Below are 15,666 nucleotides of genomic sequence, written 5' to 3' on the forward strand. Positions count from 1 at the left end.
CATTAGAGAATACTTAAATGATGGAATACTACATAAAAGAAGTTATATGAGCCAGGCACTGGTAACTTACGCCTTTCAGCCTAGCTATTCAGGGGGCTGACATCTAAAGATTATGATTTAAAGCCACCCCAGGCAGTTAAAGTCTGTGAGACTCTCCAGTGAACCACCAAAAAGCTGGAAGTAGAACTGTGGCTCAAGTGGTAGAGTACCAGTGTTGATTGAAAGGGCTAAATTCAAGCTCCAGTACTGATGAGCGTGCGTGCGGCGCGCACACACACACACACACACACACACACACACAGAAGTTAGATACCTCCAAGTTTTAAGATATTAGTATACTCATTACCTTACTCATATAACTGTAACCCCTTTGTATAGTATTTTACAGTAAAAACATTTAAAAAACAAAAGATATTAATAAAATTATATTAATTATATTAATAAAAATATATATGCATATGTATATATTATATGTGTGCATAGATTGCCTATATATAATGTGATCTTCTGTTCAAGATTGTTTTTATTTTTGTTTTGTTTTTTTGCTGGTCCTAAATCTTGAACTCAGAGCCTGGGCACTATGCTCTGAGCTTTTTTGCTCCAGGTTACCGTTCTACCACTTGAGCCAAAGCTCCACTTTGGGCTTTTTTGTTGATGATTCATTGGAGATGAGAGTCTCACAGACTTTCCTGCCTGGTCTGGCTTTAAACTATGATCCTCACATCTCAGGCTCCTCAGTAACTAGGATGATAGGCATGAATCACCAGCACCCGCCTCTCACATACATTCTAACAATTGTTTGAACCATTTGCCCAATTCTATGATGAGCTCTTTCGCTGCCAGAATGCCAGTGAAGAATCTCCCAGGGGAAGGCTTGGCCCAGTGGTACCTCCTGGGTCTATTCTAGAGTTACAGGGCACAGCCATTGTCTTAAGTGGCCAGAAAAGGTGCAGGCACCCATGGGGCCAGCCTGCAGGGGCAAGAGAGAGATGGGAATCTGTAGGAGGGTTCAAGAGGAGATGGCCCTTGGGCCTGGTGGAACTTGTGGGATCTGAAAAGATACAGGAACCCTTAGGGCTGCATGGGAAAAGGCCAGTCCAGGACTAAACAGTCTGATGCAAATAAACATGACTATGATCACTAAAATGTTTGGTTTTCCTTATATAAAAGTCACAGTTCTGTCCAGAGATTGAGTGAAATAGGATATATAAAAATAAGACGGGCTGGGAATGTGGCTTTGTGGGAGAATGCTGTGGCTCAAGTGGTAGAGCACTAGTCCTGAGCACAGAGAGGCACAGGGACAGCACCCAGGCCCTGAGTTCAAGCCCCAAGACTTTCAAAATAAAATAAGGCAAGTGGAGTTCTAGTGGCTCATGCCTGTAATCCTGGCTACTCAGGAGGCTGAGATCTGGAGGATTATAGTTCAAAGCCAGCTGGGGGAAGGAAAAAATCTATGAAATGCTTATCTCCAATAAACTTCCAGAAAGCTGGAAGTGGAGCTGTGGCTCAAGTGGTAGAGCACCAGCCTTGAGTGAAATAGCTAAGGACCAGGCCCTAATTCAAGCTGGCAGCCAAAGAAAGAGAGACAGAGAGAGAGAGGAAAGAGAGGGGGGACAGACAGAGAGAGAGAGAGAAATTACACTGAGCGCTGGTGGCTCATGCCTGTAATCCTAACCTCTCAGGAGGCTGAGATCAGAGAATCGAAGTTCAAGGCCAGCCCAGGCAAGAAAGTCTGGGAGACTCTTATCTCCAATTAACTACCTGAAGTGGCTATGTGGCTCAAGTGGGAGAGCTCTGGCCTTGAGCTGAAGAGCACAGGGACAGTGCCCAGGCCCAGAGTTCAAGCCCCATGAACAACAACAACACAAAAGAAACTACAAAGCAAGCTACAAGTCAAGAACTAAGATTTCCTGAGCACTAAGTATTAAAAAGAAAATGTATGCTTCATTCCCCACTAAGACTTTTGAAATCTTCAGCTGCTCAACTCTGGGACTGTGTTGATGAGTTGTGCCCTCATGTTAAATGAACCATCCATCTATGCCTCCTTTGCTTCATGTAACCATACAAACAAACACCAGCACAGAAATGTTCACCACAATATTATTTCTGAACCAAAAACAGAAATAACCTAAATGTCCCATAGGAAAATAACTGAATTGATTCACCATATTTTTTTAAATATTATGAAAAATACTCATGATTTATTAGACAAAAATCAAAATACAAAACTCTATGAGATATGAAGCCAGGCACTAGTGGCTCACACCTATAATTCTAGCTAAGATCTGAGACTCAAGGTTCAAAGCTAAGCCCAGGCTGAAAACGTTGTGAGAATCGTATCTCCAATTAACCAGTAAATTAAACCCACAAGTGGAGATGTGGCTCAAGTGGTAGAGCATCAATCTTGAAAGAAAAAGCCAAAGGACAGCATAAAGACCTAAGTTCAAGCTCCAGTACTAGCACCAAAAAACACACACAAAAACAAACTATCTAAAAGTTGTAACATAAATATATATGTATGAGAGAGAGAGAGAGAGGAAGAGGGAGAGGGAGAAGAAGAAGGAGAGGGAGAAAGTGTGTGTGTGTTGGGGGGGGAAAGGCAGACATGCCACAGAAACTATACATAGAGACATGCTGCTACCCAATGCCCAGAACATCTCAGCAACAAGCCACCTCAGAAGAAAGTGGGGTGCCAGTTTGAACATCCAGGGGTGCAGGCTGTTTGCTGGAAGGGTAGAGAAGAGCTGTGTCCAGTCTAGAGACAGGCCACTGGTATTGAAAGGGGCCTGCCCTGGCGCTAGATCAGCCCTGAAGTAGCCATACAAGAGGGAGAAAGGCCATCTCAAATAGCAAGGGACAGCCTGGGGCCACCAGCCTATAGCGCCTGCGTGTCCTTCCCCAGTCCAGCTGCAGTGTCACTGCCAGGAGCCTGGCACACAGCCTCCTTCCCCTGCTCCCCTGAGATGGGGCTCCCTTCCCCTTCATTTATGACTCCTGTTGCTGGTTCTTACAATAGCTTCCTCACAGGGGTGTTGTGGAAAAAATGGAATAGTATAGGTATTGGGTCTGGAAACAGACACAAAGGAGACACTGGTGAGTGGCAGCCTTCATGGCCCTGAGCCTCCTGTTTGGAAAAGAAGTGGAAGAGCAGGAGATGAAGCACAAGGGCCTGGGTTCTAGTGGCAGCTCAACTCCATCAGCTAGTTGCTATGTGGCCTTAGGAAAGTGGCTTACCTCTCTGGACTTCTTCATCTCTAACGTGGAAATTCAACAATCCTTACTTCCTAATGGCATTTGTGTGTGTGTGTGTGTGTGTGTGTGTGTGTAGATGCATATTAGTCCAAAATATATCCAAAGTTTAGCTCTGAGCCTGGAAGATGATAAATATCCATGACCGGTTGGCTCTGAGCATAGCACTGTAGTGGTTGTGACTGGATTGCAATAGCAGAAGGACAGACTCAGGAAAGAGCTTCAAGGCTTACAAGACTGGTTAAAGATCTTGGCCTCGGGCCCAGATCCAAAATACTCTGCGAGACCTTGGGCTCACCTGCTCTTTCTGCTGAACTTTTTTTTTATTTCCTCATCTCCAACGGAGCACTTAATAATCCCAGCCTGGCAGGACTGGAAGCAAACAGACTGTGAGATGCTAGCCGGAGTCACCAGAAAGAGGAGGTCACTGTCCCGGTGTGCAGTGGTGCTCAGGTTCTGTAACACATAGCCCTAGCATCCCCTGGGAACTGAGCAAGGTGGGGACCAGGAATCTGTATGTCAAGCCTGCCTGGGAATTCTCACACTTGCCCAAGCTGTGAAGAAAACGTGATCTAACCAGGCACCTGTAGTCCTAGCTACTCAAGAGGCTGAAATCTGAGGATCACAATTCAAAGCCAGCCTGGGCAAGAAAGTCTGGGAAACTCTTTATCTCCAAGGAACTACCAAAAAGCCAGAAGTGAAGGTGCAGCCCATGCAGTGGCGCACCAGCCTGGTAGGTGCTCTTGGACAGAAGGCACTCTGGCTTGGGTGAAGGACAGAAGAAACATGATTAACTGACAGGTTGCCCAACAGGTTCTGTATCACTGGGTCTGCATTTGACACCTGGTTTCTGATCCATCCCTTCTGATAAAGTTTGAAAACAAAGGCCAGTGACCAGGGCATGTGTGGCTTATACTCAATTACTGGGAAGGTTAACACCTGTAGCCCCCCCCCCCCCAGGAAGTTGCTTCTCTGCAGCCTCCTCCTGTGCTATCATGGCAGCAGAGAAGGTAGGAGACCACTGAGGGAGAGAAGGCCCCATGACCAACACACACACACACACACAAAAGTTATTTTCTACTTTGGTGTATGTGCACATGTGCATCAGTCCTGAAACTTGAACTCAGAACCTGGGCACTGTCCATTAGCTTTTTCACTCAAGAATGGTGCTCTACCCCTTGAGCCACAGCTCCATTTGGGCTTTTGGCTCGTTAATTGCACGTAAGAGTCTCACAGACTGGCCTGCTCAAACTAGTTTTGAACTGTGATCCTCAGATCTCAGCCTCCTGAGCAGCTAGGATTATAGGCGTGAGCCACCGGAACCTAGCGGGAGCTTCTTTGCTAGGGGAACTGGATGGCAGTGTTGCAGGGCCCCATTTCCCCGTGACTACATGTAGCTAGCCCATAGTGTCTCCCACACTTCGCCTTAACCTTGGTTCAGCTTCACCTCATCTGAAAGAGGTAGCAAGTGCGCATGTGCGCTTTTCCCACTTAGCAGGTGAGGAAGTGGGCTTTTAGATTGATTTAAAAATTTTTTTTTTCTTAAGTGCTGGGTGCCAGTAGCTCATCCTAGCTTTTCAGGAGTCTGAGATCTGAGGATCACAGTTCAAAGTCAGTCCAGGTAGGAAAGTCCATGAGATTTGTATCTCCAGCGAACTTCCAAAAAGCCAGAAGTGGAGCTGTGTGGCTCAAGTGGTAGAATGCCAGCCTTGAGCAAAAAAAAAGCTCAATGACAGCACCCAGGCCCCAGAGTGCAAGACTGGTACCCCTACCCCCCCCCCAAAAAAAAAAAACTACTACTTTCTTAAGCACCAGTGTTACATTAGAACTCAGTACTCATTACAGAACCCTGTGTGTCTCCACCAAGCCTGGCGCTTCTAAGCACAGTAGGGGTGCTGAGCTACTGCTGGTAATTCACATTGTTTTCCAAGCACAGCTAATTAGGGTTAAATTCAGCCATTTCCTAGCAGGGAGGTCAGTGTCTGCCCCTCCCCCCTCCAGCCCCTTTTGTGTTCTCCAGATACACATCACTTCTGTGTCTTCCCTCCTTGGTTTCAGAGATAAGAGCAAGTAATTGTCTTTTATAGACACCATAATGAAACCTGTCATCACACAAAAGAAGTTTGCTAATAAAATGAATCACAGCAGCACTGAAGGTGAATAGAAAACTGGCTTTTTACAATCCGATCTCTGCTTGTTCGTGGCACGCATTTGTTAGAGAGGTGTCCTCTGATAGAACAGAAGGGGACCAAGATTCAAGATTTGAGCTGGTAGGGCATGTTTGAGAGCTGGGGGCTGTATGTCTGATAAGGGGGCCGAGGAAGCATAAGGGAAGAGCTAGATGATGGCAAAAGCTGGCACAGGGAGAGGGCCTGAAAAAATGGAACCTGTATTTTCTCATCTCAAATATAATGGGTCCTGAGCTTGAGTACCCAGGAGGCTGAGATATGAGGATCGCAGTTCAAGAAAGTCAGTAAGACTGATCCCCAGGAAAACACCAAAAAGCTGGAGTGGAGATGTAGCTCAAGTGGTAGAGTGCTAGCCTTGAGCAAAAGAAGCTCAGGGACAGTGTCCAGGCCCTGAGTTCTAGCCCCAATAGTGCCGATGTGTATGCACACAAATACACACAAGAGCCACAGTGCTTGAAATCTGGCCCCCCTTCACCCCACGCCCTATCTTGACACCTCTCCATGTACATCTCTAGCTTTTATCTCCCTGGAAAAAGAGACTCCCCGCATCCCATCCCAACCCCCTCACCTCCCCCCCCCCACCCCCTGTCTTGGCATCCTGTGTCTCCAGGAGCACAGGCCATGTGTTGCAAGATGGAGGTGACAATTATAGTGAGAGACTCTCTGGCCTTCTGTGTCTGTCCCCCTTGTGAACTAAGAAAAAACCCAACCAGAATCCATCCTGAAAGATGGAAATGAAACTTTCTGCCCAAGAAATATTAAAACCTCCTGCCTGAAGCTCATGACTTACATTCTTGCTAAAAATTACCAGAAAGGGGTAAAAAGTTATGTGAGCCATTTCCTTCAGATGACAAGACTCACCCTTCCCTGCAGTCAGAAACCTGCTCCAAGCCTTAGTATCAGGCTTCATCCATCTGCTCCCATTGGAAGTCTACAGGACAGACTGGCATAAGCCAGGTACTGCACCAGGCACAGGGGGTCAGTAGACCCAAGTGTGACCCAAGACCCCTGCCCACACTGACCCTCCATCTAGGGAACACGGAGGGACTAGAAAGCTCTCTCACACTGAAAGCGACAGAAAATGATCTTCAGTTAGTAATAGCCAAGTACAGGGTGGGCAGGGAGGGTACTGCTATAGTACTGTCTCCCTTTAACCCTCCATCCCAAACTAGTGCATATGGGGACCACCAAATCCATTCCCACTGGGCACCAGTGGCTCAACATCGGTAATCCCAGCTTCTCAAGAGGCTAAGATCTGAGGATCGTGGTTCAAAGCCAGCCTGCGCAGGAAAGTCTGTGAGACCCTTATCCTCTGGTCAGCCATCAAAACAAGCTGGAAATGGAGCCGTGGCTCAGTCGGAGGTGTAGTGGCCGCCTGTGTGAGATGCATTCTGGGTAGCCTGTGCTGGACAGTCCCCCGGGGATTTGGGAACCAGCCTCAGGTTTAATCTCTGGAAGCGGCTCACATTCTAAGTCTACTCCATCCTGTTCTAGGCACAGGGACCATGGAGCTGAGCCTAGCATCCCACACCAGGATTCTTCTGGACAACCTCTCAGCAGGTCAAAGTTACCTTGTCCCTTGGGTATCTTAGGCTGATAGCCATTGTGGTCAGGACCACAGGAGCCAGAAGAAGAGGTCCCAGCAAAGAGAAAGCCCTGGAAATGGGTCTTCCACCTACACAAAGGCTCCCCCTGCTGGTCAGAGCTGGAGATGCAGCTTTGTAAATTAATCCTAGTTAAATGTAGAGTCTTGAGAGTTGGACCCAGGCCTGGTCCGATGCCCAGAAAACGGTCAAAAAATAGAGCAAGGCAATGTCTCCCCCCACCCCACCCCCCACTGCATCTTCCGAGAACTTCTCTCCCCTCTGGAAAAGAAGAAGGGCAAGCCAGGTGCAACCTGGACAAAGAGCTGCAGACCAGAGACATCCATTCCACATCCATCACTTTATATAAAGGGAAGAATTATTGTTACGAGATGCTGGCGCCTGATCAATATCTCCTGCTTTGAAAATAAACTTCTTGGCTTGGCCTTGACATTAATCTACCATCAGGAGCCCATTATCTGGAGAGCAATGTTCTGTTCTATTGACTTGCTCGAGTTTTTTTGGGTTTTTTTTTTTCCTCTCCCAAGATCAGAACATAATTGCTTTTCTCCAAGCAGCACTTTTACTAATTGCAACCTCATGTATTGTCTCTCTTGGGAAAGCCGGGACAGAGCACATCCAAGCTAGACAGTCAAGACAGCTGAACCAAGGAGCTTCCAGTATAAGGCAAAAACTGCCCTTATGAGAAACTGACCTTATGAGAACCTCCATTACATCATGAACTCTGACCCCTCACCTTCATCCAGCCATTCAAAGTAGCAAGGGCTCTTTTTGCACAGAATTGGGATATTGGACGTCTCTTATGACAAACGTTCTTCCCTTCATCCATAAGAGGGAGACTATGGAAACAGGGTTATAAAGAATTCCCAGGACTGGGAATGTGGCTAATATGCAGGAAGTCCTGCGTTTGATTCCTCAGTACCACGTACATAGTAAAAGCTGGAAATGGCTCTGTGGCTCAAGTGTTAGCCTTGAGCAAAAGAAGCTCAGGGACAGTGTCCAGGCCCTGAGTTCAAGCGCCAGGACTGGCACACATAAAAAATAATTCCCAGATGTCAAGCTGGGCACCATTTTAGGCTCACACCTGGAAATCCTAGCTATTCCGGAGGCTGAGATCTGAGCATCTCGGTTCAAAGCCAACCAGTTAAGTCCATGAGACTCTTATCTCCAATTGACCACCAAGAAGCTGCAAGTGGATGGATGTGGTTCAAATAGTAGAATGCTAGCCTTGAATGAAATCACCAAGGGGCAGCATCCAGGCCTTGAGTTCAAGTCCCACAATAAAACTACGTTAAAGTTGGGGCTCCCCTCTTACTAGCTCAGGCCTCAGACAAGTATCTGAGCTTCTCTGAGCCTTGTTCTTCAGGAAGCTCTCAGCTCTCGCTCTCTCTTCTCTCCCCCCTCTCCCCTTCCCTGCTCCCTCTCTCCCTCTCTCCTTTATACCTCTCCCCCCCTCATCCCTCTCTACCTCTTTCTACCTCTCCTCTCTCTCCCTCTCCTGAGGCTACTACTGTCTTCTCTTGCCACAAGTTCTGGGACCCTGACTGCCCTGCTGAGATGTTCTCTGGGGAATACTGAATTGTGATGGCCTGCCCCCCGCATGGGGAAATGAAGGCACACACAGCAACTTTTTTTTTTTCTTCCCTTCTCACTCTGCAGGTGTGGATGTGTGGGGGCCGCATGGAGGACATTCCCTGCTCCAGAGTAGGCCATATCTACAGGAAGTATGTGCCGTACAAAGTCCCTGCTGGAGTCAGCCTGGCCCGGGTAAGGAGGGGCTGAGGGGCGAAGGGGGGGTTGGGGACAGGCCAGGAGGGACAGTTGGCTGTATGGGTTACTAGATATGAAGAGATGCCCCTTTCTCCAGGTGAAAGCCAATTATTTATTTATTCATGGTTGTGGGGCTTGAACTCCGGGCCTGGGCACTGTCCCTGAGCTCTTTGGCTCAAGGCTAGCACTCTACCACATGACCTACAGCACCACTTCCAGTTTTCTGGTGGTTCAGTGGAGATAAGGGTCGTATGGACTTTCCTCCCCTGGTTGTCTTTGAACCAAGATCCTCAGATATCAGATTACTGAATAACTTAGGATTCGAGGCATGACCCAGTATGTAGTGAAAGCCAATTTAAAAGGAACTTACCAAAAATAAACCCTCACGTGGACACTTTATAGGCTGTGTGACATTGGAAAAGTCACTTAACTCTGAGCCTTTGTTGAATGAGAGCTAATTCTCTCCAGCCCTTAAGCTCTGCCAGGAAAATGGTAGCAACCATGGAAAGTCCCAAAATAGGTCAGGTAAAATACTTTTTTTTTTTTTCTGATCCTGAAATCGATTGAACCCAGAACTTCACACTTTCTAGGCAAGTGTTCTCCCACTGAAGCTCCGTCCCTATTTTTGTATGTTTAAGGTTAATTTGGATTTGATATGAATGTGTATGTCTGTGGGAGACTGATTGTATTATCTACAGCCTTAGGGAGGGAGTTGCCTGTCAATCACAGCAAACTTGCAATTTCACAGATTTTTTTTTACATAGGCCGAAGGTAGAGTAGATCCAGCCAGGTGTGAGCTAAGTGGTAATACAGATCATGTAAGTGATTCAAAGTTCCTGGGGGATGATGGGGCTGATAAATAAATGGCAGCTTTCTCTTCCCCACATTCCCCCCTGTCATCACCCAACAAGATATGTCCGGCTTTCTGTGGCCAGTGGCTACAAAAGGAAACCCATTCACTGGGAAATTTGGGGTTTTGTTGTATTTTTTGAGGGGCGGTGTTAAGGGTAAGGTTTCAGTTTTGCGGTGGGAAGGAAGAAAATCAAGATGACCATAAAAGAAAACAAAGGAGGGGCCTCCCCAGAGGGCAGCCTGGGCTGTGGGGAGGTCTGGAGCCCCTTGAAAAAGTCTATGCACAGTTTTGCTCAGGTGATGCCCCCAGACTCCACCCCCCACCCGAGGAAGCTGGGTGGGAACCGATTTTTGGCTGCATTCGGCCTCATCTTCCTCTGCCCAGATCACTGCCCCCTCCTCTCTCTTCACACTGACAATCTAGATGCCAGTCATGGGAAGAGAGTGGATTCCCCCTCTGGGCAGGTTCATCTATGGTGGGAGCAGAGCTGTGCTACTTTGCCACCTGCGTGGAGGGAAAGGAGGTCCGGCAGTGCCTTCTAGTGGTAGAAGTGTCTAACAACATCCTGACGTCCGTCGCAGGAATTGGGACCTTTGGGCTCCCCCAAGGACTCCAGCAGTAAGTCAGCAGACAGTCTTTTCTGCAAGCCCAAAACAGAACTCTTGCCACTACAGAGGGTCTGGGGACACCGACCCCTGAGCAAGAGAGCCTGGAGCATGCTTTTCAAGAGCAAAAAACCCCTCCTGTAAGAACACCCCACACCTCCTGTTTATCAAAAGGCAAATGAATGCCCTGGGAAATGGCTAGCTGTCAAAACAGATGCTCCCTTGTAAAGCTTTACCTGTAATCCTAGCTACTCAGGAGGCTGAGATAGGAGGATCATGGCTGAGATAGGAGGATCACAGTTTAGAGCCAGTCTTGGCTATGAGATACTTGTCTCCAATTAACCAGAGAAAAAAGACAGAAATGGAGGTGTGGCTCAAGTGGTAGACCATCAGCACTGAGTGAAAAGGTTGGAGCAAACTGATCCTGAGTTCAAGCCCCAGTACCAACATTTAAGGAAGAGGAGGAGGAAGCATTAGTTGAGCTGCAGACAGGAAGAGACTTAGAACCAGGAAAGTATTGAGAACAAGCAATGAAATTCATGAAAAATTTCTGGCTTTCCTTCATGAACAAAGATACGTGAGGAAACAATGTAAAGTTCTTTTCTTGGGTCCAATCAGCTACACAAAAGTTCAAGATCTTAGAGTGAGGACTTACTTAGCCATGTGTTTTATACATGCAGTATTGACTGTCACTGGCAGACATGAGCCAAGCTGTTGGGTGCACAGGTGAGAAAGGGAGAAATTCTATGCCCTAGGAGTTCAGATGTGTCAGGCCTGGGAGCAGTTGGTGGGTTTTTTAACTTGGGTTTAGCAGTTCTGACATTTGAATTCAGGAATTCATACTTGCTAGGCCGGTGCTGTATAGCTGAACCATGCCTCCAGACCTTGGGCACAATTTTACATTACAGTCTTATGGGCAGAGAAAAGGTGCTGAATGGACTGTACACAAAGGAAGGCATGTCTCTATGTTGGGCTGAGTTGAATAAGTGGAGGAGCCTGGTGCCCTGCCTACCCTGCCACCATCTCCATCCCACAGGCCCAGAAGAGGCTCATGCACCACCATCTTGCCTACCCCTGAGACCCAGGACTCCCCAGCCCTGCTGGCGGGGTTGCCACCATCAGGGTGGTGACACTGAGCAGCAGGCCTGTACTTCCTTCCTAGCCTTGATCTGACCAGCTATACTCTCATCCTCAAGTTTGTGGACGCCTTCCATTATGACAAGCTCTGGTCTCAGGCCCAACTCTTCATAGCACATAGTTCCCAGCAGTTGGGCAAGATGGGTACCATCTTGGGTACCATTCAGAAAGAGATCCTAGCAGATCCTACCCTGGCCCAGCTGCTGGCTGTCCTATACCTGCACAGTCTGGACATGAGAGAGTGAGCCAGGGGCTGGGAAGGTGGCTCAGTGGTAGAGCGCTTGCCTTGCATGCATGAGGCCCTGGGTTTGATTCCTCAGCACCACATAAGCAAAAAGACAAAAGCCGGAAGTGGCGCTGTGGCACTGTAGAGCACTAGCCTTGAGCTGAAGAGCTGAGGGACGGCGCCCAGGCCCAGAGTTCAGGCCCCACGACTGGACCCAAAAAATAAATTTAAAAATTAAAAAAAGAGAATGAGCCAGCTGGGCGCTGGTGGCTCATGCCTGTAATCCTGGCTACTTAGGAGGCTGAGATCTAGGGATTGAGGTTCCAAGTCAGCCTAGCAAGAAAGGCCATGAGTCTCTCATCTCCCATGAACCACCAGAAAACTGGAAGTGGAGCTGTGGCTCAAAGTAGTAAAGCTCTAGCCTTGAGCAGAAGAGTTAAGGGACAGTTCCTGTCTAGGCTCTGAGTTTAAGTACCATGACCAACAAAAACAAATAGAGAACTATTTGCCACATGGCCATGCTGTAGCTGGAGCCTGTACCCAGAGAGCCAGGTCCCAGTACTACCAAAGTCTCCAAGGGACTACCTGGACAGACCAAAAGCCATTGTAAAAAAAACACTACCTGGACATTACTGCCAGGGCCCTGCAGGTGGCGCTATGGTGACACATTGCACAAGTCTAACAACAGCAGCGGCCCTCTGTCTCATCTTTAGATGAGATCCCATGCTAGAGGCTGGGAATGTGTGCCAAAGAGATGCTGATCTTCTTTGGACATTCCCACAGATTTTTTTCCTCTGTTGTGATCCAGACACAGAGATGATTTACAAAGTGCCATCATCACCTTTGACCTCTCTTGCTCAAACTACAACTGTCACCCCCTTAGTTGTTTATATCTCTCCAGACCATGGACATTCTATCCAGCTGCCCAACCCAGAAAAGATGTCCAGGTATATAAACCAGCCACCGGCAGGCAGCTTGCTGTAGGGGGGAAAGGAGGGGCGCCCTGAATGGACATGGCATATCTGAATTGCTGCATTTCAGGTGGATGAGACCCTATGACTAGACTCAGATTGAAGGAAGTATCATGCTACCTTGTTTAGAGAAATTCATGGGCATTGGTGCTCCCCTAGCCCATTCCTTTATACCCTTCAACCTAGTGGTAATTCAAAACTTTTTCTTCTTTTTTTTTTTTTCTCTTGGCCTTTGGGCTTGAACTCAGGGCCTGAGTGCTATCCCTGAGCTCTTTTGCACAAGGCAAGTGCTCTACCACTTTGAACCCCAGTGCCACTTCTAGCTCGTCTCCCAGACTTTCCTTCCTGGGCTGGCTTTGAACTGCGATTCTCAGATCTCAGCCCCCAGAGTAGCTAGGGTGACAGGTGTGAGCCACAGATGCTTGCCTCTCAAAATTATTTTTATGCTCTCAACAGTAAGTGCAAGTTCTGCTTTGATCCTTCCTGCTTGTTTCTCTGAAGCTCTGTGATTTTCAGGAAGTCTTAAGATCTGTGTCATAAAGATCTACAACCGAGTTAGGACAGAATGGAGATGGATTAAAATATTCCCATTGAGTCAGACACCAGCCACTTTACCATGTTATCAAACATGAGTAAAAATTATTGCTTATCTTCCTCATGCACTTCCCAATGGAAAAAAGAACAGAGTGACTGGATGATTATGATAGTAGAGGAAATTAAAATAAATATTTCATTAGGCCTCTTGCAGTTTGACTCAATTTTTTTATTTTTTGCCTCTCAGCTTCTGCCTTGAACCTGGCTAAATATTCTTTTAGTCCATGAGTTTGAACTCGTGGACTCATGCTAGCTCGGTAGGTGCTCTACCATTTGAGCCACATCCCCAGCCCCACCTTTGTTTTCTTTCTGAAGTAGGTGACATTTACCAAGTGAATTTAGTACTGAATGGGACATAGAAGGATTTGGTGAGCTGGACTCTGACGCCAGAATCTCAAGCTCTGTTTCTGATTAAGATTTTTGGGGGGTTCAGGAGTTCCTCAGTTGAAATGCACAGGCTCAGCACAGTTTATTATAACTCAGTTGAAACCCTTAAGATGTTTTACTATCATGAAAACTAGCTTAAAGAGATACACTCTTCTGTAGAAGATAGGAATTTATTAACTGTAGGTGTAGTTTAGAAATGGACTTTTTGAGGGGGGTGGAGGGGTAGTCATGGTGCTTGAACTCAGGGCCTTGGTCACTGTCCCTCAGCCTTTTTTCCCAAGGCTAGTGCTCTACCACTTTGAACCACAGCTCCACTTCTGGTTTTCTGGTGGTTAACTGGCGATGAGTCTTTCAGACTTTCCTGCCCAGGCTGGCTTTGAACTGCGGCCCCCAGATCTCAAGATTATAGGCATGAAGCACCAGCAGCTGGCGAGAAATGGTAATTTAATGTTGCAAAATGTTAGTACTCAGGTCAACCTATTTTTAACTTACTGTCCTAAAAGTCCAGTATTGCTTATATTTTGTTATACTAGTTTAGTCTCCTACTAAATTTTGCATTCTATTTGGGGTCACAAGTGCTGTTTGTTTACTTTGAATTTTAGGATTTTTTTAAAAATAGAAAAGTGATTAGATATGAACTGCTAGATAGTGTTTTGAAAGAGTATATTTTCTTTCAAAAAATATGGTAGGTTTCCAGAGTATTAAACTACATAGGTTTTATAAGAATAAAATGCGTTCTAATTTGCTCAGGTTTTAGTTTGCTTTTCTTCCCAACTGTGAAGAAAAAAAATATATGCTTGCATTAGTGTGACGAAATGGTGATTTCATTTATCAGTAATGTCTGGGAAATGGGCAGGCAGGAGTGGCTCACACCTGTAATCCTAGCTACCCAGGAGGCTGAGATCTGAGGATCTAGGTGTGAAGACAGTCCAGGCAGACAAATCTGAGAAACTCTTCTATCCATTTAACCAGCAAAAAACTGGAAGTGGAAGCATAGTTCAAGTGGTAGAATGCCAGCCTTGAATAAAAAAGCCAAGTGAGAGCATAAAGCTGTAAGTTCAAGTCCCAGTACTAATAATAGTAATAATAATAATATAGGGTTGTCATTTTTATTGGGTATCCTACTTTGTAATAAAAATAGCTACAGCCTTCAATCCTCAAACGATTATTAGAAATTCTAACTGATGATAGATTATACCATTTGATTATAAATTGTAATTTGTTTTTACTCCGTCACATGGCCAGAATTCTTTTAGCTCTTTAGTCAAAAGGTGACAGAAACACAACTCAAAAATGGCTTCAGGGGGACTGGGAATGTGGCCTAGTGGTAGAGTGCTTGCCTAGCATGCAGAGGCGCTGGGTTCGATTCCTCGGGACCATATACACAGAAAAAGCTGGAAGTGGCACTGTGGCTCAAGTGCTGAAGAGCTCAGGGACAGCTCCCAGGCCAAGTTCAAGCCCTTGACCAACCAAAAAAAAAAAAAAAACTTCAGGGGATTCAGTGGCTTATGTAACTGGAAAGTTCTGGAGTAAGCTAGCTTCAGGCATGGCTGGATTCAGTTGCTACAAGACCCCATTCCTCAGTCTGCCCTCAACAATGCCTCATTCAGAGTTGATTTCATTCTCATACACCAGCAGCCATTGTTAGGCCAAACAAACAAAAGAGCAATTTACCAACAGAGCAGTTCTACCCAATAATTCTAGCAGATTCCAAGGCTAATTACTATTGGTTCTAATTAGCTTGGCTTAGACTATATGCTTACTGTACACCAATCCCTGTGTCCAGGGTGGATGTATTCAGTTGTTCAGGTGGGGCCCTGTACCTTTCCACCAGCCACAAGAACTGGCAGTGAGACAGTAGCTCCCCAAAAGAAAACTGCCAGAGGGCTGTCAATCAGGACGCTGTGGGAAATGGGTGGGTCAAACATCCAAACTCTTTTTTTTTTTTATGTTGTTGATCGTCGGACTTGAACTCTGAGCCTGGGTGCTGTCCCTCAGCTCTTCAGCTCAAGGCTAGTGCTCTACCACTTGAGCCACAGCGCCACTTCTGGTTTTCTGGTGGTTTATTGGAGATAAGAGTC

The 15,666-nt window shown here is 46.6% G+C and overlaps 1 protein-coding gene across 1 annotated transcript in view; it reads left to right on the forward strand.

The window, feature by feature from the left end:
* Galnt10 (polypeptide N-acetylgalactosaminyltransferase 10) overlaps nucleotides 1-15,666 on the forward strand; it is a 240,169-nt gene that overhangs the window by 214,531 nt on the left and 9,972 nt on the right. Inside the window, exon 8 of the mRNA XM_013034912.1 lies at nucleotides 8,702-8,809. Coding sequence (XP_012890366.1) covers nucleotides 8,702-8,809 — 108 coding nt within the window. The remainder of the gene's footprint in view (nucleotides 1-8,701; nucleotides 8,810-15,666) is intronic.

The sequence above is a fragment of the Dipodomys ordii genome, unplaced genomic scaffold, assembly GCF_000151885.1.
Source record: "Dipodomys ordii isolate 6190 unplaced genomic scaffold, Dord_2.0 Scaffold200, whole genome shotgun sequence".
NCBI lineage: Eukaryota > Metazoa > Chordata > Mammalia > Rodentia > Heteromyidae > Dipodomys > Dipodomys ordii.